The following is a 24,431-nucleotide window of genomic DNA, read 5'->3' on the forward strand; positions in this document are numbered from 1 at the left end:
ATCCCTATTCTGTATACACACAGGCTATGACGTCATCAATGTAAGACCCATTGTACATAGCCCAATGCATGTTACCAGTGTCATTGTTTGTCATATGTACATGTTCTGCGAAAATGCAGCCAAATGTGCAAATACAGCCAGTGTGTAGAAGTTAAAAAGAAGTGAGGCCAAACGGGAACCAAGTGGGGTAGCATAATTTATTTTGTGAATTCTATTATTAGATTTCTCTGAGGATACCTGTAAGCATCTGTTATTCAATATGTTGCCAAGTAGAGTGGTTGGTCTCTGACACAAAATGATGCTGATGAATTTCAGCGGAGTCTATCATGCTTGATGGTATCATAGGCTGCAGTTAGACCCTCATGTTTATCTTCTGCTTCTCATAGCAGTTTTTTTTATGAGAGTTACTATTGGCACCTGTACTTCACATCCTCTTTCTGATCCAAATCCAGCTTGCTCTATACAAGTTTTCTTGAAGAGCAGAGACAGATGACAGGTTTCTAAGATATTTGAAAAGATGGTGTTCGGCCATTTGACAGTAGTAGGAACATAGTGCAACAGGAAGTCAGGGAAAGTACCATCAGTGCCTTCTGTTTTTTAGATTTTATGTTCTTCATACCTTCTGTGGTGTCTTCCAGTTCAAATGGACAGAAAACTCAAGTACTGAACCCCATGTCACTAAATTGTAAGATGATAAAAATTAGTTAAGGTGCTTAATCTTCTTTTCTTACTTGCTTAAGGAGTATATAGTACATCTTAATACTTTATGAACCAACAGTAACGACAGATTTTGCTTTTTTATGTACACTGATGAGCCAAAACATTATGATCACCTGCTTAATAACTTGTTTGTCCATCTTCCAAATCAAATACATCACTGATTCTGCATATTGGGGATCTGACAGTTTGTCTGTAGGTCTGTGGAGGTATGTGGCAGTGGATGTTCATGCACAGGTCATGGTAATTCGCGTAAGTAACGGCCCGCTGATTTGCATACACGGTGATGGTGCCCGGTAGTAACCCCGATGGGTTTTTTAGGATTTACATCAGGCAGATTTGGTTGCCGAGACATCAATGTGAGATCAGTACAGTGCTCTTCAAACCATGTAGCATGCTTCTGACTCTGAGACACAGACAGTTATACTGCTGAAAGATGAGGTCACTGTTGGGGAAGACATCAATTATAAAGGGATGCAGGTGGTTCACAGCTGTTAGCGTGTATTTGATTACTACCACTGGTCTCATGCAAGTGCAGGAGAATGTCTCCCATAGCATAATACTGCTCAAACCAGCTTGTGTCAGTGGTGCACTGCAAGTTTCAAGCTGCCGTTCACCTCAATAACAGCACTTGTGGAGATGACCAGCGACCTAGTGTAGCAGAAATGTGTGTCACCCGAAGAGCCGACACATTTCCATTGGTCGATGGTCAAATCCTGATGGTCCTGTGTCCACTGCAACAATGACTGATGATGTCTTTGTGTCAACATGTGAGCACAAAGGGGTAAACTCGTGAGCACAAAGGGGTAGGCTACTGTGGAGCTCCATGTTCAACAATGTACTATGAACAATGTGCTCCAAAACACTTGTGCGTCCACCAGCATTGTGTTCTTTCGGCAGAGGTGCCACAATTCACCATCTATTCTACTTTACAGAGCAGACAAGAATCTGAACTCCATGTTCTGTCAAGAATCATTGATGTACAACCTTTAAGCACTTAGTGGTAGTTTCACTGTCCTTCAACATCTTTCTGTAGAAACTTATGACAGTGGCACATGAATATTCAACCAGCTTTTCCATTTTCAAGACACTCATTGACAGGCTCTGCATAATAATAATAATAATAATAATAATAATAATAATAATAATAATGTGCCCTTTGTCAAAGTCACTTATCTCAGGGGATTTTCTCATTTGCAGCCCATACCTTCACTAGGGTTGTCCCCTGTCCATACCTGCTCCTCTTACATACTTTTGTTACAACATCACGTGCCCATGGTGCCACCAGGCAGCATCCAACGTCACGGTTGGAAGTGGTCGTAATGTTTTGGCAGTTCTGTGTACATACACAGTCCAGTTATAAAGATCAGTAAGTAAATGAATGATTCCAATCAAACTATGAAGCTATATTGTGAAAGCCAAATCAGCTGTTGATGCCCATACTTAAATTGATCATCTTGCCTCGTTGGAGATTATAATGCACATGTAGAACATTTCAGATTGAGTAGTCATTACAGTTGTATTCAGTTGGTGCATAAGTTTGTAGTGTTGTTTTGTAAGCTTAATAAGCACAGCAGATACACATAACAGACTTTATCACCAACAATATATTCCCCTTCACTGTTTACAACAGTCTGCCAATGATGATTCCATAACTGTAGAAACCATAGGATTTTGAGGTGAAAAAATTGTTGAGCCATGTTCAGAGTGCACTTTCATCCAGAAAGGAAGTCCCTTGAAGGTTGTTATATAGAGAGCAGAAAAGGTGAAGATCTGAGGGAGCAAGATTAAGTTTTTGGAGAGTGACTTCCCAACTGAACTCCTTGATAATGTATTTGTCAGTCTAGCAGAAAGCAGGCAGCCATTATCGGCAGAAGCGTCACATCACACAGTCTTACTGCTCGTTGGTCTTTGATTGTGTTTGCAAGATGTCTCAGTTGTTGACAATAAATGTCAACAGTGATGGTTATACCTCAGGGAAGTAATTCATAGTACATTACACTGTTGCTGTTCCACCAGACGCATAACATAATCTTTTGTGGATGCACAGGCCTTTGTACAGGGAGTTTCTTAGCATAAAGACACCATTTCTCACCATGAGTAGTGGTACAGGGTAGGAATGGGTGGGGTTGTTCACGAGCCAATTGATGATGAGCAAGCAGAGGTGCATGTATGGTCACCCTCTGATTTTTGTGATTTTGCGTAGAGCATGCTATACTCACACATTCCATTTTTGAATCTTCCCCATTGCATGCAAATGTAACATGATGATGGAATGAACACAGTTCATCACTTTTGCCAATTCTCATGAATACTGATGTGGATCATCATGGATTAATGTATTTAAATGACTTACAACAAATGCCGAAGGGCTTCCTGTACGTGAAGAGTCACTAATGTCAATATGATCCTCCTCAAAATGAGAGCCCCATTTTCTTTCTGTGCTCTGTCCAGTGGCATTATCCTCATATGCGGTGCAAATGTGTGTGGCTGCCTCTGCTGCTGTCGTCACTTTACTGAACTCGGACGGAAGAATAGAAATGTTCCGATTTCTCTACTCGGTACTCTATATTTAGAGTCCACAGCTCCACTCACTATCTCCAAATAGCAAAATGCAAACTCAAATAGCAACAATGAACTACAAATAAAAAGTGACATCGATAAATAAACCCATAGCAACCAGAATACCAACATGCAAAACAAAAATGCTCTGAAGTTATGCACCAGCCTGATAGAATATACAGATGAGTAGATTTTGTAAGTATATTCCATATATAATGATGGGACACATTGCACATAAGAGGTACAGTTTATGTGCGAATAATGTTTGAAGAGGCATTAGTTGTAGTCATCGTATACACTTTATGTATAGTTTGTTCTCATTTGATACAAATAGTGTATATGGAGTTTAAACTGACGAAAATCAACAGCTATGGTTGGTTGCGCATTATATAATGCAGTTCCAAATATATTCTAAGTGACTGGAGATTTTTTTATTTTTAAATTTTTTTTTGGATATTTGTTTTTGGCCTGACTTTTTAGTGAACAGAATGTGCCTGTTTATGGTGGTGGTATTTATTTTTATTTTAAAAATTTTCAAATATTGTGATCTTTAGTGTAGAATGAGTGTTTTGTAGAGCACATTTTGGTGGTAGTTTTTTTCTTGTTTATATTTTCTGTGCATAAAACTGTAATAGTGATTTGGGTGATTTACTCTCTTGCTGCAGTCTGTTTGTTCCTTCTCAGTTAGCTCAGACAGCTTAGTTTGTATTTTTTGGTGATTTTTATGCCGTTTTTATACAGTACAAAATGGATAAGGACTGTGCTTGTTGTGAACAAACACAAAGGTAATTGGCTGCTCTCTGAAAACAGCAAGAACCGGCATTGGCCCTGATTAACAGGCTTTAGGCTACTACTCTGAACTGCAGTGACCGTAGGGCTCCAATGGTGAAAGCTGTGATATCTTTGGTGCCATTGGAATCACTTTGTCTCTTCCGATGCAGGTCACGGAATGCCTCTACTGTTGAGCCAGTGGCCAGATTTTCCTGAAGTCTGGACAAGTGCAGAAAATGATATCCTGGTCATTTTGAGAGCTTCAATGTTAAATGGGTAATAGGGACCCTCTGGGAAATAGCAAAGATGTTTGGAAAGTACGTCAATACGCATTTGGTTTGCTTGCCAGAAGATTTTATCTGGGAAATAGCAAAGATGTTAGGAAAATACGTCAATACGCATTTGGTTTGCTTGCCAGAAGATTTTGTCTGAGCTGTGGAGGAAGCTCTGCTAGCTGTAAATCATAGCTCATGTCAGCACAGACACTTGCCGCTTGAGTTCTGAGGCTGTCAGATCCTTTAGCTGGCTGGCTGGATTGCTGAAGGCAGGTAGCTTCACCCATGGGATGTGAGCTCAACTCACTATTTGTATAATCGTAACCAGAGTCAGTCATTGTCTATTGATTTAGAACTGAGTGGAAGGCCTAAACCAGAAACTTGAACAATTCTGTGTCAATCTTGGATGCAAATTTCTTGACCTCTGCTACAGGTGGAGAATTTTGGGCCCTGCTCAATAAGTAAGTGGTTACTTGGGTAGCAGAATATTCTTCACAGTTAGAATCCAACAAGTTATTCTTAAAGGAACAAAACTGACTGGTGTTAAGGTAATTTCAGGAGTGCCCCAAGGAAGGGTGATAGGGCTATTACCATTTACGATACATATAAATGACGTAGTGGATAATGTCTTGTAGTGAATTGTTGGAAAACCTGCAGAGCATGTATGATTCGTGTAGGGATTGGCAGTTGATCCTGAAGGTAAATAAATGTAGCGCCTTGTGCATAAATAAATGAAGAAATCTACCACTTTACGATTGCACTGTTGGCAACAAGTCTCTGGAAATAGTAACTACTGTAAAATACATGGTGGTAACAATTCAGAGCTGCCAAAAGTAGAATGACCACATAAAACAAATTGTAAGAGAAGCGGATGCGATTGGAAGAGTCTTAATGAAAAAAATGGCTTACAAAACACTCAACCTTTCAGACTATTGCTCATCAGTCTGAGACCCAACCAGATTGTATTAATGGAAGAAAGACTATCAAATAAAAAGTGGTGTGTTTCACGTAGTGATCATTTAGTCAACATGAGATAGTTACAGAAATGCCCAGCAAACCCCTGTGGCAGATGCGGCAAGAGATGCATTGTGCACTGAGGAAAGTTTTACTGTAGAGTTTCCTGGTGAATAAGTTCGGGGAGGAGTCAGGCAACATATTACTTTTCCCAAGTACATCTCGCAAAATTACCCCGATGAGAAAATTAGAGCCAATGTGGAGGTTTACTGTCAGTCATGCTTCCCTTGCACTATTTGCAATCTACAGAGCAAGGGCAAGAAGGATAGTAATGCTAGCGGTACTCTCTCCCACAAACTCTAAGGTGGTTTGCATAGTTTAGGAGTAGGTGTAGATTCATAGGTTGATATCAGATGGTTTGTCCTGTGATGCCAAGTCTTTAGACAGTTAATATTATCTGGTTTTGTTGTAAGGAATGATTAATGAGGAAGCGCATAATTTTTGATATGTTGCTTGTATTGGCAGTTATATTGTGTGTTAATGAGGATACATTGTGCCGTTTTTGCCAACTTACCAGCTGCAATAACATTAAACTCTAGGAGCAGTTAGTTGTTGGTTTACATATCAAGCACTCTATTCTTTTGTAGCAAATAAATAAGGAATATTTTGTGCTATGGTAGTTTGCAGAAGGCACAGTTGTGATGATTACTGCTGGACATGTAATGAATTGTGTCAAATTATTCTAATGCACTATGTTGTGCATTGAAGAGAAGGTCCTTTGAAGGAACAAAACTTATATCCATTGCTACTAATTAAAATAAGAATAATTAATAAAATTTGTATCATTCCTATTCAGTTTTGGCAAAAAACACAAAAGTATGCAGTATGCTGGGAAGCTTATAGGCCTACTGACTCACTCTTGACACAAACGAGGCATAGTATTGGATTGACACTCACTTGGAAGCAGCACTTGCCACTAAATCATAATAATAGACACATAAAAATAACACGTGGTTCTCTCTCTCTCTCTCTCTCTCTCTCTCTCTCTCTCTATCTCTGTGTGTGTGTGTGTGTGTGTGTGTGTGTGTGTGTGTGTGTGTTGGAAAGAAATTAGTACATATGGAAAAATGATGTTGATTTTATCCGATGATGGCACATGCCACCTGTGGGATAGTGAATGTACTGATAATCTTTTCAGTGTCGTCTGCCAGCAGATAGCGTAGTGACTCGGCTACCAGTGTGCCATCTGTCTCTACCCTTTAAAAAGGAATGATCAAAGAAAGAAGAATTGGGTGCTGCAGACATTTGAAGCAAGCAGGCAACCATGCCACAGATACTTACTTGTGCTTGCTACAGCAAGGGAGTGAGTTTGAAAGATGTCAGATTGTGGCTTTCCGAGTGGCGGGATGGACTTTTAGGAGAATGGCCACACAAGTTGGACGTGCTGCGTCAGTTGTGCAACGGTGGTGATATCAGCAGTCACATGAACATTCCCACATCTGTAGATGAGGTTCTGGATGTCCACAACACAGTCGCCTACCAAGATCGTCATATTGTAAGGGCAGCAGTGGCTGATCGTACAGCTACCATAGTACAGATAAGACATGTCAGCAAGAACTGTTGCGAACCGGTTATTACCAGTGGGACTATGGACATGTACATCCATAGCTCGTTTTCCACACATGCCACAGCATTGACTTGTGTAGCTCGTCTGGGGCCATCAGAGGATCACGTGAAAGTGATTGTAAGGTCATCCGAAGGCCAGTATCAGTTGCAAAGCGATTTAGAAAAGATTGCTGTATTGTGTGGCAGGTGGTTGTTGATGCTAAACAACGAAAAGTGTGAGGTGATCCACATGAGTTCCAAAAGAAATCCGTTGGAATTCGATTACTCGATAAATAGTACAATTCTCAAGGCTGTCAATTCAACTAAGTACCTGGGTGTTAAAATTACGAACAACTTCAGTTGGAAAGACCACATAGATAATATTGTGGGGAAGGCGAGCCAAAGGTTGCGTTTCATTGGCAGGACACTTAGAAGATGCAACAAGTCCACTAAAGAGACAGCTTACACTACACTCGTTCGTCCTGTGTTAGAATATTGGTGTGCGGTGTGGAATCCTTACCAGGTGGGATTGACGGAGGACATCGATAGGGTGCAAAAAAGGGCAGCTCGTTTTGTATTATCACGTAATAGGGGAGAGAGTGTGGCAGATATGATTCGCGAGTTGGGATGGAAGTCATTAAAGCAAAGACGTTTTTCGTCGCACCGAGATCTATTTACGAAATTTCAGTCACTAACTTTCTCGTCCAAATGCGAAAATATTTTGTTGAGCCCAACCTACATATGTAGGAATGATCATCAAAATAAAATAAGAGAAATCAGAACTCGAACAGAAAGGTTTAGGTGTTCGTTTTTCCCGCTCGCTGTTCAGGAGTGGAATGGTATAGAAATAGTATGATTGTGGTTCGATGAACCCTCTGCCAAGCACTTAAATGTGAATGGCAGAATAATGATTTAGATGTACAATGGGATGAGAAGTGACTTGTGCAACTCGTCAGCCAACAATTCTTACAGAACTATGTGAACGTGCAGGGGTGGTATAACATATCCCAGGACAGTATTTGCCATATGTATGAGTGACTGGATGCCAGAGTCAGTGCCTGCATGCACACCCATGCAGTAATATGAGTATTTTGGCATGGGTCAATATCTGGTACCTAAAATCTTCTTGTGCTATTGATCTGTAAATGTAATCATTTCATGTACTTCATCTGCACTGTTGCAACAATAAATCTTAGGTGAACTGGAAAGCTCTAAAAGGGTGTACTAATTTTTTTTGCACTGCCCCATGCATTTTTATGGCAATATTAAATAGCAGCTTTATGAGACAAGTTTACTATTTGCAGGAACAGAAGCACTTTCCAGCCTTCCTCTACAGATGGCGTTGTACTTCAGTGTGATCTTCTTCCCAGTTTGGCTTTCTTCTATGACAGTTATGTTTCATTTCAAGGTACTGTATAATTAGGTGTTTTATGTAATGAGCAATTGTAATAGTCATTTAGAATAACAAAACTGTAAAATATAAATTATTTAGCTGTAGAATAATGAGAATCGTGTGGTTTTCTAAGCACACTTCTTGTAGGCCTATACATTAACAATTATGGAATTCAGCTATAATGATGATATTATATTTTATTTTTTAAAATCTGTATGAATGTTGTCTCACGCCTAAGTAGTGTAGCACTCTGACACTAATAATAATTAAATGAAGCCTACCTTTTGTGATGATAGCTTTCATTTGTTCTCTGCCTGACAGTCAGACAATACATCTTTCACTTTGCAGAAAAATTGTGATAGAACATGAATACTTTTGAATTAAACACAAACGATGAGAGGCAGGAAGAGGGGTTGGAGTGAGGGGATAGCAGCTTGGTGGGAGGCAACAAGCCTACCAGCTATGAATGAGAGAGGAAAGGACGGCAGGAGCACCAGCTAGGCATGTGATGCACAGTTGTCGGAGCTGGTGGGGAGTGGCGCATGCTGAAGGTGACGTCAGGACATGAATCTGGGATAGGGTAATGGGATGGAGAAAGGGGAAAATGTTGAGTGGAGTGTGTGGGTACAGTGGTTTACTGGAGTTTGAGACCAGGACAATTGCAGGAGCGAAGAATGTGTTATAAGGAGAACTCCCGTCTCTGTAGCTTAGAGGTGCAGGGAAGGATCCAGGTGCTCTGTGTTGTGAAGCAGCCATTGAAAGAGAGTATGTTATGCATAGCTAAATGTTGTGCCACTGTATGGTCAGATTTGTTCTTGGCAACAGTTAGGTAGTGGCCATTCAATGGACAGCTGAATGATAGTCATACCTAATTAAAAGGCTGTGCAGCAAAGTTAGTATATGACGTGGTTGCTTTCACAGGTGGCCTGGACTCAAAAGTGGTAGGATAAGCCTGTGACAGGACTGGAGTAGAAAGTGTTGTATGTGTGGATTGGACAGGCTTTGCACCTTCACATTCCAGAGGGATATGATTTCTGTGGTAACTGGTTCGGACGGCAGATAGCATAGTGGTGGACTAGGATGTTGTGTAGGTTGGGTGGGCGATGGAACACCACTTTAGGAAAGAGTGGGAAGGATCTTGTGTGGGATGTATCCCATTTCAGGACATAATGAAGGATGTGGTTTAGTACTTCTAGTCCAGTACCATGCTGGGTAACTTGGGAAAGCTACTGTGTAGTTTATTCTTGGGAAGGTCAGTAGATTGGGAGAGTGTGAGGATATGGCACAGGAAATTTGTTTGTGGATGAGGTAGTAGTGACTGTCTGTGAAGACTTTCATGAGATCTGCAGCATGCTGTGCAAGGGGATTCTTGTTACTGCAGATATGTTGTCCATGAGTGGCTAGGCTGTATGGAGGGGGGGGGGGGGGGTGAAAGGGATGGCAGATGTCGAAAGATAATAGCTGTTGGTGGATAGTGGTTTATGTGGACAGAGGTTTGGATGGAACCATCAAAGAGATTGAAGGTACATCAAGGAAGGTGGCATGTTGGGTTGAGGGGATCAAATGAAGTGGGTGGTAGAGAAGGTGTTGAGGTTGTGAAGCAATAATGACTCAAAACCAAGATGCCCTATCCTCATTCCTTCACAACCTCAATACCTTCTGCCACATCCAGTGCGCGACTTTCCTCGATGTGGATCTCAATGTCTGATGGCTCCATCCACACCTTTGTTTGTGTTAAATCAACTAACCACCAACACTTCATACATTTCATACATTTCAACAGCTGTCATTTCTTCTGCACAAAAAAAAATCCCTATCATAGATCCTGGGCACCCACAGACGTCTTATCTGCAGTGATGGGAACTCACTTGCCCAGTGTGTTGAAGGTCTCGCAAAGGCCTTCACAGAAAGGCACTATGCAGTGGACCTAGTCCACAGACATATTTCCTGTGCCATATCCTCGCACATTCCCAATCTTCCCACCATTCCCAAGAATAAACTACAGAGGAGCACGCTCAAGTCAACAACTATCACTCTGCACTGAAACAACCTAACAGTATCCTTCATCAGGGCTTTGGTTACCTCTCATCATCCCCTGATATGAGGGACATCCTACCCCAAACCCTTCTCAACCATCGTAAAGTGGTGTTCAATCGCCCATCCATCCTACACAACATTCTATCCCACCCCTACGCCACCTCCACTCCCAGCCTTTTCTGAACTATGTAGATGGGAGTTATACTTGCAACACATTATTTGTTTCTGTAATTGTCTTGGCCTCAATTTCCAGTTACCCACTGCATCCACACCTTCCACTCAATATTTCCTCTTCTGTCCTGTTAGCACTTCCAAAATTTAGCATGCGTATCTCCCCACTGGCTCCGACAACTGTGCATCACATACCTAGCCCATGCTCCTGCCATCCATCCATCCATCCCTCCCTCCCTCCCTCCCTCCCTCTCTCATTCCTAGCAGGCAAAATGCCTCCTGTTGAGTCACTAGTCACTCACCCCTAGTCCCTCTCGACACCTCCCTCCCCCTACCCCTCTCCCCTCCACTCGACACAACCCCCAACTGCAACAACTTAGTCCACCTGTCAAAATGCAGTATTGTGCATCCATTCGGCACCCTGGAGGTGTGTGTGTGAGTGTGAGTGTGAATGTGAGAGAGATAGGTTACTGTGAAAACTAGCAAGTTTTTCTCTTTATATGTGTGCCTGTTGATGACTCAAAGTGTGTGCTTTTTGAGGAGTGTTCTCCTTTAATCCAAAAGCTAGTCTCTTTAAGGCTGTCTTCATGTAAATTGCGGAAACCTTAAATGTTTCCTGAAAATGATACACATTTGGTTCGCTGTTTTTGAACAAGTTCGTGTATGCCACATAATTTTCTCTTCATCTTATTTTCAAATTAGTGGAGCAATGTCTCATCTTGTGTCACAGTGCTTGCAAAGATAGTCATTTCCATTTCTTGTATTGTGTCAAATGTATACTGTCACTTGAGTTTGTTTTTGGGTACATGAACATTCTTGGAATTTATTTGACACAGACTTTTCCGAGACGTGTATTGTGATATTCTGCACATGCTTGCTTCTCCAATTACCAAAAAAATTAGATTTTTGTGCCATGTGTTTCACCTCAGGAGTGTATTTGATTTGATTTGGATTGTGTGAGGGACAATAATATTGCCATTGCCTTCTTTGATACATAATCTGTACACCCAGCTGCTGCAACTCACTTTCTCATCTTAGTACACATTTTTAAGTATTGTGTGCTAGTTATTACAGTCTACGTTTCCAAAGGGCCAGCTAATGCATTTTACGCGTAAAGGGTGATTAGGTAATACGTAATTCCCAGCACCTGGGTCAACAGGTAGGGATCGCACATACATCCTGGTATGTTGCTCTGTCTGGAATTAGGCAGGTGTGACCTGAGGTGTCAACAGTTACCCAAGATGGGTTACTCTCTCTGTGTGGGAAACCACCAGAAGGAGGGAGCTAACCATCAGAAACACACTGTCAATCTGGGGGGACTCTCAAATTACAATGAGCACACCAATCCCATCCACTCTGCCTCCATTTAACAAATGAAGATGGGAAGAAATCAAGAAAATTACAAATATTCCAGTGGCATTGTGCTATTTGTGACACACACCGAATAAGGTTAAGAGTTCTGTTGATGTAAAACCATTCATTTTTCAGCAAGGAGTGGATACAGTTGCTGGTCCAATGAAGCCATGCACTCCCCTGTATAATGGTACCCAGCTAATTGAGGCAAACAGTGCATTTCAGGCCCCGAAACCGGTGAAAGCTAGACTGAATTACTTGTGCAAAGTTGTTACCAAGCTGCTTTATTGGGGGGGAGGGGGGGGGGGGGGGAATCTTAGGTTGCTTTTCTGATCAGTGTGTAAAAGCAATCCATTGAGTCACAAAGATGAAAAACAGTGAATTAGTGCTTACTCATTCCCCATTCCTGACATTTAATCAGATACAGCTTCTGCTGAAGATAAGGTTAGGCTATGCCATTACTGGGACCCTACATACTCAATCTGATGCATTGCTACCAGTGTCAGTGTTTAACTCATACTTGTAAGTCCTCTTAAGATGCAGTCAAACTCATACATTGTGGCAGAGATACAGAGGAGGGAGACTGTACATCCCCTGTCCCTCACTGCATTAACTGCACAGGAGGCGATGCTGCCACGAATGCCCTCTGTACTTGCTATACAGGATGTCTGTGTACGGGAAAAGGTTTCATATCATCATCTTGCACTAACAGCACTTTTGTGGCTACACCACAATCAAAGTGAATATGTCTACACAGACCTGCTACCGCCTATTCAGAACCAGGATTCTAAAGTCCTCAAGCTCTAAAGTATCATCCTTGTCTGTTACTACTGTACCTCCACAACAATTTATCAAATCTTCACCCACACCGAGAAGTCTCGTGTGACACATATATAATACCAAAAATTGAACAGAGAATACTGTCAAGAAAGTTTATTGTTTATCTCTTGTACCAATGTCCAGGTCGTCACCTAACAAATGCAAGAGGAATTGTTCCTTGCATTCCCCAACTCTGAAATCCTCTTCTACTTCAGTGCTGTTCCCTAACCTTGTTTGGTCAATCTCCACTTCACCGATACAAATCGTCAACTGATCCTAAACCTTAAAGCCAACTAATCAACTGGGGAAGCTCCACTTCTGAAGAAATAATGGAACAGAATCCTCCTCCTCCTGAAACCTGTATTCCAGTGCATATAGAATCGAGCTGTCCGAAGCTGCAAGGGTGATCACTAACCCTACTGTCACCTGACATCCTTAAATATGGTTATCTTCCAGTTGAATGCATGCAGCATCAGATCACATACCACTGAATTTCAGTTGCTTTTACATTCATGGTCCTTAGCTGTTATATGCGTGTAAGAAACAAAAATATGGCCCCAAGACCACTTCAACCTGTCACACATCGTCATGCATTGCTACCAGTGTCAGTGTTTCAGTCACGCTTGCAAGTCCTATTAAGATGCAGCCAAACTTATACAGTGAGGGAGACTGCACATTTCCTTTCTGTCACTGCATTAACTGCACAGGAGACCGTGCTGCACAAATGCCCTCTGTAATTTAAGTGGGCTATACAGGATATCTGGGTGAGGGAAAAGGTTTCACTTACTGTTGCTATTACCTTCCTCCTGAGAAGGGGCTCCTGTTCGTCATGGTATAGTGGCACTTATCTGAGAGTTGAATACTTGGTTACAAGCTGTCACTGTTTGTATTTCCCTTCCCAGGATAACATGTTCTCTCTGCCTTAACTGTGCACTCCTCTCACTTGTTCATAACAGAGTGAAAATACTACAGCTTACTGGTCAGCTCCCAATACCAGTCTTCCTGCTCAGCAATTGCAATGGCCACCATCCTATATGCGGCTCTCCAAGAGCCAGTGCAAGGGACACACTCCTGGCAGGTGATCTAGAGCAGATTAATATGACTTCCCTTACCACATGTGAACCCATATTTCTTTCAGATTCCACACATTCATTGTCACACCTGGACCTCTCCATCTGCAGTAGATAGCTAGTTCACCATGTAGAGAAGTCTGTCATCTTGGACACACACACACTATGTGATCAAAAGTATCCAGACACCTGTGTGAAAATGACTTAAAAGAAAAGTTCGTGGCGCCCTCCATCAGCAATGTTGGAATTCAATACAGTGTTGGCCCACCTTTGGCCTTGATGACAGCTTCCACTCTCGGAGACATATGTTCAATCAGGTGCTGGAAGGTTTCTTGGGGAATGGCAACCCATTCTTTATGTAGTGCTGCACTGAGGAGAGGTATTGATGTCAGTCGGTGAGGCCTGGCACGAAGTCGGCGTTCCAAAACACCCCAAAGGTGTTCTAGTGGATTCAGGCCAGGACTCTGCAGGCCAGTCCATTACAGGGCTGTTACTGTCATGTAACCACTCCACCACAGGCCGTGCATTATGAACAGGTGTTCGATCATGTTGAAAAATGCAGTCGCCATCCCCAAATTGGTCTTCAACAATGGGAAGTAAGAATGTGCCTAAAACATGAATGTAGTCCAGTGCTGTGGTAGGGCCATGTAAAACAACAATGGGTGCAAGCCCCCTCCATGAAAAACACGACCACACCATAACACCACTGCCTCCGAATTTTACTGTTGGCACTACACATGCTGGCAGATGACGTTCACTGGGCATTCGCCACACCTGCACCGTGCCATCGGATCGCCATATTGTGTACCGTGATTCATCACTCCACACAACATTATTTCACTGTTCAGTCATCCAATGTTTATGCTCCTTACCCCAAGTGAGGCATTGTTTGGCATTTACTGGCATGCTGTGTGGCTTATGAACAGCTGCTCGACCATTAAATCCAAGTTTTCTCACCTTCCATCTAACTCTACATCTACATCTACATTTATACTCCGCAAGCCACTCAACGGTGTGTGGCAGAGGGCACCCAATGTGCCACTGTCATTATCTCCCTTTCCTGTTCCAGTTGCGTATGGTTCACGGGAACGACGACTGCCGGAATGCCTCCATGCGCGCTCGAATCTCTCTAATTTTACATTCGTGATCTCCTCGGGAGGTATAAGTAGAGGGAAGCAATATATTCAATACCTCATCCAGAAATGCACCCTCTCGAAACCTGGACATCAAGCTACACCGCGATGCAGAGCGCCTCTCTTGCAGAGTCTGCCACTGGAGTTTGCTAAACATCTCCGTAACACTATCACACTTACCAAATAACCCTGTGATGAAACATGCCGCTCTTCTTTGGATCTTCTCTGTCTCCTCTGTCAACCCGACCTGGTACGGATCCCACACTGATAAGCAATACTCAAGTATAGGTCGAATGAGTGTTTTGTAAGCCACCTCCTTTGTTGATGGACTACATTTTCTAAGGACTCTCCCAATGAATCTCAACCTGGCACCCGCTTACCAACAATTAATTTTATATGATCTTTCCACTTCAAATCATTCCGCACGCATACTCCCAGATATTTCACAGAAGTAACTGCTACCAGTGTTTGTTTCACTATCATATAATCATACAATAAAGGATCCTTCTTTCTATTTTGTCTATGTTAAGGGTCAGTTGCCACTCCCTGCTCAAAGTGCCTATCCACTGCATTTCGCTGAAATTTTCTTATGCTGCAACTTCTCTGTGTACTACAGCATCATCCGCGAAAAGCTGCCTGTATCTTCCGACACTGTCTACTAGGTCATTTATATATATTGTGAAAAGCAATGGTCCCATAACACTTCCCTATGGCATGCCAGAGGTTACTTGACGTCTGTAGACGTCTCTCCATTGAGAACAACATGCTGTGTTCTGTTTGCAAAAAATTCTTTGATCCAGACACACAGCTGGTCTGCTATTCCGTAAGCTCTTACTTTGTTTATCGAGTGCCTTCCGGAAGTCAAGGAAAATGGCATCTACCTGGGAGCCTGTATCTAATATTTTCAGGTTCTCATGAACAAATAAAGCGAGTTGGGTCTCACACGATCGCTGTTTCCGGAATCCATGTTGATTCCTACAGAGTAGATTCTGGGTTTCCAGAAATGACATTATAAGTGAGCAAAAAAACATGTTCTAAAATTCTACGACAGATCGATGTCAGAGATAAAGGCATATCGTTCTGCGCATCTGCTCGACGACCCTTCTTGGAAACTGGAACTACCTTTGGTCTTTTCCAATCATTTGGAACCTTCTGTTCCTCTAGAGACTTGCGGTACACGGCTGTTATAAGGGGGCCAAGTTCTTTCGCAAACTCAGTGTAGAATCGAATTGGCATCCCGTCAGGTCCAGTGGACTTTCCTCTGTGGAGTGATTTCAGTTGCTTTTCTGTACCTTGGACACTTATTTTGATGTCAGCCATTTTTTCGTTCATGTGAGGATTTAGAGAAGGAACTGCAGTGCGGTCTTCCTCTGTGAAACAGCTTTGGAAAAAAGTGTTTAGTATTTCAGCTTTACACGTGTCATCCTCTGTTTCAATGCCATTATCATTCCAGTGTGTCTGGATATGCTGTTTCGATCCACTTACTGATTTAACGTAAGACAAGAACTTCCTAGGATTTTCTGTCAAGTCGGTACATAGTTTTACTTTCGAAGTCACTGAACACTTCAAGCATAGCCCTCCTTAAGCTAACTTTGACATCGTTTAGCTTCTGTTTGTCTGAGAGGTTTTGGCTGTGTTTAAATTTGCAGTGAAGCTCCTTTGCTTTTGCAGTAGTTTCCTAACTTTGTTGTTGAACCACAGTGGGTTTTTCCCGTCCCTCACAGTTTTACTTGGTACGTACCTGTCTAAAACGCATTTTACGATAGCGTTGAACTTTTTCCATAAACATTCAACATTGTCAGTGTCGGAACAGAAATTTTCGTTTTGATCTGTTAGGTAGTCTGAAATCTGCCTTCTATTACTCTTGCTAAACAGATAAACCTTCCTCCCTTTTTTAAATATTCCTATTTACTTCCATATCTGGGGATACTACAACAGCCTTATGATCTGCGCTTAGATTCGAAAAGTTGGGGTCTGTTTGTTACCAGTAGGTCCAAGATATCTCCACGAATCGGATCTCTTTTTAATTGCTTGAGGTAACTTTCAGGTAGTGCACTCAGTATAGTGTCCCTGCCACCCATCCTAAACATCTGAGTGTCCCAGTCTATATCTGGTAAATTGAAATCTCCACCTAAGACTATAACATGCTGAGAAAATTTATGTGAAATGTATTCCAAATTTTCTCTCAGTTGTTTTGCCACTAATGCTGTTGAGGTCAGTAAAGGGAGCCAATTATTAACCTAGCTCAGTTGTTGAGTATAACCTCCATCCATAATAATTCACAGGAACTATCCACTTCTACTTCACTACAGGACAAACTACTACTAACAGTGACAAACACGCCACCATCGGTTGCATGCAATCTATCTTTTCTAAATACCGTCTGTGCTTTTGTAAAAATTTCGACAGAATTTATCTCTGGCTTCAGCCAGTTTTCTGTACATATAACGATTTCAGCTTTGGTGCTTTCTATCGGCGCTTGAAGTTCCGGTACTTTACCAACGCAGCTTCGACAGTTTACAGTTACAATACCGATTTCTGCTTGGTCCCTGCATGTCCTGACTTTGCCCCACACCCTTTGAGGCTGTTGCCCTTTCTGTACTTGCACGAGGCCATCTAACCTAAAAAAACTGCCCAGTCCACACCACACAACCCTTGTTATCCTTGTAGCTGCCTCTCATAGTACTTACAGTGGATCCTGATGCAGTTTGGTATTCCTATGTGATAGTGTGGATAGATGTCTGCCTATTACACATTAAAACCCCTTCAACTGTCGGCGGTCTCTGTCAGTCAACAGAAGATCGTTCTGTATGCTTTTGTGCTGTATGTGTCCCTTCACATTTCCATTACACTTTCGCATCGGAAAAAGTAGACCTAGGGATGTTTGGGAGTGTGGAAATCTCACATAAAAACATATAACACAAGTGACACCCAATCACCTGACCACATTTGAAGTTTGCGAGTTCTGCAGAGCACCCCATTCTGTTCTCTCACGATGTCTAATGACTACTGAGGTCGCTGATATGGACTATCTGGCAGTAGGTGGCAGCACAATGGGTCTAATATGAAAAACATATGTTTTTGGGGTGTCCATATACTTTTGATTACATAGTGTACCTGAGTGAACATTCTGTATGCATAATTTGCTTCCTGAACCATGTACAATCCATGTGTAAGACAGTGTATCAGCTTCTGAAACCTGACTACAAGCTCTACTCCTTACTAGATACCTTTGACAATCAACAATTCCCCAGCAGTGGTAACCAGGTAGAGTATTTCACAAATGTAATCCTCTCTGTCACTGAATGTGTCTTGGATCTCTATTGTTGCTTCTCGTTATTGTTATACGGGGAGAAACTAGAAACCGCCCTTTCTACAATGTCAACCTACTACAAAAAGAATTCTCTAAAACCCAATTGCTCCAAAACTCAAGTGAGTGCATTCCATCTGAACTCAAGGCAGGCAAAGTACAGGCTTAATGTTACCTGGGATGGGACATTACTAGAACACACAGATACTCCCACCTACCTTGGTGTCATGCTGGACAGAATATTGACGTACAAATATCATTGCGAAAAAACATGCAAAAAAGTAGAAGCACGAAATTCCCTAATAAGAAAGCTGTCCAATAGCAAATGGGGTGCCAAACCTACCGTGGTCAGAACTTCAGCCCAAGCTTTGTGCTCTTCAACTGCTGAATAGGCCTGCCCGGTATGGTGCAGATCCACCCACGTACAAAAGGTAGATATTACCTTGAATGAAACATGCAGGTTAGTGACAGGCTGCATGAAACCAACCCCCATAGAAAATCTTCACCGGACCGCAGGTTTCACAAACCCTGACTCACGTAGAAAAGCCCATGAACATACCGAGAAGCTAAAACAAACCTTTGATGCCCGTCACTCAATATTTGGCGTAGTGTGTGGCCCCAGAAGACTCAAATCCAGACACCATTTCCTAAGGTGCGCCTTGGATGAACCGTCCATCTACTATCCACTAAGAGAGGACCCACCAAGCGGTGTTTCTGGTGATTGGAAAATCTGGAGTATGCTTAACCACATCACAACTGGGGTGGCTCCTGTGTAATATAATCTGATCAAATGGGTCTTGTTGGACGAAAATGACGACAAATGCGACTGCGGCACTCGACAGGACATGGAACATCTTCTACAATACTCTCCTGCCCCCACAGATGCACTCTCGATGATCTATGGCTGGCTAAAGAAGAAGCATTGGACATTGCCCAATACTGGGCAAACAAATTTTAGTTTCCGGACACGAAAAAGTAAAAGTAAGTTATACTTCCTATTCTGTCATTGGGGAGAAGCTTCATTATGTTGCTGGAAAAAGACCTATCTTCCAAAACACTTTGTTAACAATGTTGTAGTGGACCATGTCTGATATGCCCAACACTTTGGGACTGCACTTTGCGTAGGTTTCAAAATCGTCGCATTACTGTCCTGCTCTTCTACCTTGGAAGTGAGTGGTGGAGGCCCAGGAGATATCTTTCACATCTCAAAATCGTGAATACTATATTATTGTTCTTGCTGCGAAGCAGCTAGAGCAAACTTTTTTGTCACCGTGTTCCTCTGTACCAGGACTACATTCCGTTCACACTCAGATGATGTAGAATCTGTGTCCTGATGGCGAATGTTTTCTCCTTCATACTTGCAATTGTTCCTGGAAGGGGAGCACATTTCCTACACATTGTAATCCCTATATCTTAGCCTAGATGAGGCATACTTGGGAAACTTTCCCTCCTGTGTCGCATCGTAAGGGCATAATTTTAATTAGTCTGTGTATTGGACACTGTCATTTCAGCCATTCTCATATGTTAAAGTGGTGACAGTGTGCCACTTTGCTCTTACTGTGATGAACCACTGATGGTGCATCACTTTCTAACTCAATGTCAGTGTTTTAACTGTATATGCTTTAATATGCATTTTTCATTTGAGCTATCCAATGGTTTAGCAGATACAGCAAAAGGTGTAAATGCAGTCTATTCTTCATGTCTGTAGCCACAGAGTGAAAGAGATTTAAATTTTGACTGGTCACCAGTTGTCCTAGATACTCTTGGCGAATGGCCCCTTAAAGAAAGGAGGTTTCTTGTAATAGTTCATTTTATCTTTCTACTATGTTTGTTGCTTTGTAACTAGCATTATAGGATCACTATTGTTATTCACCTTAGTTTTCCCCATCTGCTTGGGCATCTGTATGTCAACTTGTATCATCATAGTTAAGATCCTAAATTATTTTTTTCCTGATAATTATGCTTCATATAAAGTATGTTTTCTTTGGTATGTAATCTTTGATATGCTGTAAAGATATGCACTATGTTTTCTTTTCACTGTTAGAACACTTTGCATCATTTGGCGGAAGATGACTTTAATTATATGTATTTTTTTTGTTGATTTACTAATATGTGTAAATGGGAGGATTTTGTAAAAGGTATGAATATACAACAAAGTATGTGCTGATTCACACTTAAGACTTTTGGATTGTATAAATGAAAACTTGGTGTGCTTCTCCCCTGAAACAAAAGTGAGTTAGCGCACGCAAAATGTGGTTGGTGCAAGGGAAAAGGTGGAACAATAGTCATTCGGAGACTAGCAACCGTAAAGTCGGCAGCTAGCAATTGGAAGGTGCTTTGTGCAGGTGCCGAGTGAGGCTTTCAGTGCTGTCAGTCTGACAGAATTACAATGTTGTCAGCAAATCTCAGAGTTTTTATTTCTTCTCTCTGTAGTGTAGTTCTCTTTCCATGCTACTCCTTGGTTTCTTTTATTGTCTGCTCTATGTAGAGATTGAATAACATCAGTGCTAACTACAATCCTGTCTCTCCCCCATATCAACTGCTAATCAGTAGTATGGAAAGAGAATTACACTACAGAGGGAAGAAATAAAAACTCTGAGATGCCCTTCAACTCTTGTAACTGCAATGTAGTTCCTGCAAAACAGCTTTATATTGACAGTCTTTTTGTTGTGCCTATCTGCGACTCAGCATCTCCGCTATGTGGTGAGTAGCAACTTTCCCTTTCATAACATCTGAATATCGTGAAGTTGTGGAAACACATTGGTCCTTTTTCTTTTTTAAGACCCTAGTCACTATTCATATAGGCAAAAGTTATTTGAGATGCAAAGGTTAACTGCTTCCCCTGTGTAATGGAATGCTACACAAACAATAATGTATTCTAGATATTATCATAAGACTAAAATATAGAATAAGTACCTAACAAACAGAATACTACCAAATTAGCTTATTAGAAGTGATTACTGGTATTGTATGTAAACACAAATAAGTGACATATTAATTTGTTTACAGTATGGGTGCCTTACTGTTTTATATCGGTTCCTCGTTTCTACAGTTCTTCTGACAGCGGCGGTTAATGAATGTCTTAGACTGTACTTTGGGTACATTGGTAACCTATCAGACAAGGTAAGACAGAATCTTTTAAGCATTGGTTTTCCATTTAATGGACTTATTCTTTGAGAGAGAGAATTTTAGATCTTTATCAATATTAAACCTGAGTAAACTGAAATAATGAGCTATAATTATTTGAGAGGCTGGAGGGAAACTGTTCATAATGTGCAGTTAGTCAGATCTAAATCTCTTCATTAGAAGGAGAGCTGTTCAGTTTTATCACAGTTGTTATGATAGGTAATGCTACCAATGAATTTAACAACGAAGAAAACATTGTCGTGAACTTGTTTTATTGAATGTTTGCTATGTTGAAATGTGTAAAATTACCTAGTCGTGAATGAGCTACTTGTAATGTGTCTTTTATCCTGCAACAAATTACGCCATCAATCACATGTTTTATGTGCAGGTACCTGAACTGGCTGGATTCTGGTTGCTGTCGCTGGTTCCACAGCTCCCTCTCCAGCTGTTTTTGTTGCTTAATCAGAACATTATGCTACAACCACTGGAGCAAATAGTCCAGTCATTTTCTGTACTTTTATTAATTATTCAGTTACTGACTGGCTTTTTTGCACTACGCCACTCTTCAAAGATCCATGCTGAGCAGTCTCGTTTGCGTGTACTATTTTCTACACAGCAGAAGGATGATTGATAAGGTATTACTCTTACTCAACATTACGTAAGGACCCATTATTTCACAGATGTATTCACAGGGCTGCCCCAAGTTCTGGAAATCAGGGAATTTCAAAAGTGCCAGGGAAATCAAGGAAATTTGAAGGAAAAAAAACTGGAAAAATCTCATTTTTCTCTCAGTAGAGGTAATGGTTTGTTCACTGATTTGTCATGCATCATCGCTGGCTGGGCACAGCTAAGTACGTGTGCCGCTTCCCCACTCCTTCATTATTCCTGCTTCTCCCCTTTCTGCCACTCCCCTCAGCTTCCAGTCAGTGCTGCTGATGAGAGGCAGGGAGATGTGAGGAGTGATTTGTTTGGAGCTGATTCTCAGAGACTGTTGACACAGCGGCTGGAGACAGCAGTCATGTGTGCATTAGCTGTGTATGAATGATTATGTGAATGTGTGTGTGCGCTCTAGTTTTGTGACAAAGGCTATGGCCAAAAATTTAATTGTGGGAGTGTGATTGTCTTCTATATGTGCCTGTCAGTGGCTGAGCAATCATACGAAAAATTCAGTGGGGGGAAGTCCCAAGACACCTACAATATCGTCACAGGTGATGAAACGTGGGTCTATCGTTATGACCCTGAAACGAAGAGACAGTCTTCTGTGTGGTGCTTTCCAGGGGAGGAACCACCCACAAAAGTTCGACGAAGTCGGAGCTCTGGCAAAAAGATGGTGGCAACTTTTTTCACAAAGATTGGGCATCTCACCTTTATGACCTTGGACACACGTCGTACAGTCAATGCTGAATGGTACGTGAACGATTGTCTTCCAAAAGTCATCGCCACATGGAAGTCACAGCATCCAAAGTCCAAGAGTGGGCACCTTCTGCTGCATCACGGCAATGCATTTGCACACACAGTTACCAGAACGATGGACTTTCTGGAGAAGGAAAAAGTGCGAGTGTTACCACATCACCCCCCCCCCCCCTTTTTTTTATACACACTCCGCTAAAATTTTCGGCATAGCCCTCGTATTTACCATGTCACCATGGTCTCATTTCATCAACATGGTGTCTGGGGACTCGTGAATAGCTGTCCATATGAGTGGACTTCCATAACAGACCAAAACTGCAGGCCATTTCTTTGGGTATCTCTAACGGATTGGGCATGCTGATCTGAAGCCCATCGTTTCCCACTAATGTGCAGGCTCTGCCCATCTGATCTAGTCTCACCGATCTGCCTGCAGGCCAGGTCGCTTTGTGTGTCATGTAATGAAGTACATTTTTGTGTTTTATCCATGGACCCAGGACTGCTGTGCTGCTCAGTGGGCCAGAGGCAACGGGCAGTGGGTTTCACGAATTGAGACTGTCTCACCGCAAGTACATTGTACAGTGCGGTGTTTTGTAGACAGCTTATTTATTCCAATACATTTTGGCACTTCAAAAGTAGTTTATATGTTGGAAAGTATGGACTATAAGAAAGAAGAAAATTGTGGCAGTGGCTGGTAGTTTATAAGCTATGTACTCATATATTCCTTGAGAGAAAAATCACACAGTATCTGTAAAATAATAAACATAACACAGTGCGTAATAACCAATGATAGCAAATATAGTAGAATCAACATTTCATTGGCGGTCACATATAGTGTTGTTTAAACGATTCTTCTCCACTTCTTTCAAGAGGTCTACTTTTTTCTGAAGTTATTTCTGAAATCAGTGAAGGTATTTTAAATCTGTCTTGTGACTCCAACGAAATGCATTTTTTTGTGACCAATTGTTTTTCATTTTATTGAAATAAAATAACATTAGTGGTCTTAATAAAACATACATACCATTTGGCTGCTTTCTCCATCTAAAAGCAGTTCATTAAAAGTCCTCACTTTTTTGTCAGCTCATTTCTTTACTTACCCTTGAGCTCTCAAAATTTGTCAGGAGAAAATACTAAAACTTGCCAGGAAATATCAGGGAATTTCACTTCTGGCAACCCTGGTTCAGCTGGTAGGCAGGATAGATTACAGCCCTACTATTTATCTGTTATATGAGCAAAATTTTAAAAGTGAAGCACACAGTTCTGCTACAGCATTATTAGGGTTAGAAAGCTGGGAGTTCCCAAATGCCATAGACTCAGTATCACATACATGTCAAGAGCTACTGCAGCATTCACTCTGGTGGCAACAGCAGTTGGCTATACACTTAGCTTGGATGTTATGAGGTGTTTTGAAACTCTCGTCGTGGTGGGTGCAATATGACAAGATTTCTGGTGCCAACATTGGAAAACTAGTCAAGGAGATGTAGAAAACGTGGAAGGCGGGAGGGGGGGGGGGGGGAGATGAGGAAATGTAATCTCATGTTGATTTGATGTGCTCAGGTACGGTAAGTATGTCTGTGGATATCAATGACAATTTTATGTTTGGTTAAAAATTATAAGGCAATGTCAATCATACAATACAACTGCATGAAGCAGCTCTGCATAGCATTTGGTCAGAATCAACCTCTACATTGTTATCTTATACATATTGTAAATAATTTTATCAAAGGT

At 41.6% G+C, this 24,431-nt stretch overlaps 1 protein-coding gene across 5 annotated transcripts in view; it reads left to right on the plus strand.

Annotated features, from left to right (window-relative positions):
- Positions 1 to 24,431, plus strand: part of LOC126270601 (transmembrane protein 17-like) — a 58,754-nt gene that overhangs the window by 15,299 nt on the left and 19,024 nt on the right. For 4 of the 5 annotated variants that reach the window (XM_049974086.1, XM_049974083.1, XM_049974085.1 and 1 more), the window contains exons 2-4: positions 8,189 to 8,292; positions 21,180 to 21,293; positions 21,685 to 21,931. In XM_049974086.1, the coding sequence (XP_049830043.1) occupies positions 8,189 to 8,292; positions 21,180 to 21,293; positions 21,685 to 21,927 (461 nt within the window). In that variant the 3' untranslated portion in view covers positions 21,928 to 21,931. Of the gene's footprint in view, positions 1 to 8,188; positions 8,293 to 21,179; positions 21,294 to 21,684; positions 22,520 to 24,431 lie in introns of those variants that run through there. The other variant, XM_049974082.1, reaches the window with a different exon arrangement.

The sequence above is a fragment of the Schistocerca gregaria genome, chromosome 1, assembly GCF_023897955.1.
Source record: "Schistocerca gregaria isolate iqSchGreg1 chromosome 1, iqSchGreg1.2, whole genome shotgun sequence".
Taxonomy (NCBI): domain Eukaryota; kingdom Metazoa; phylum Arthropoda; class Insecta; order Orthoptera; family Acrididae; genus Schistocerca; species Schistocerca gregaria.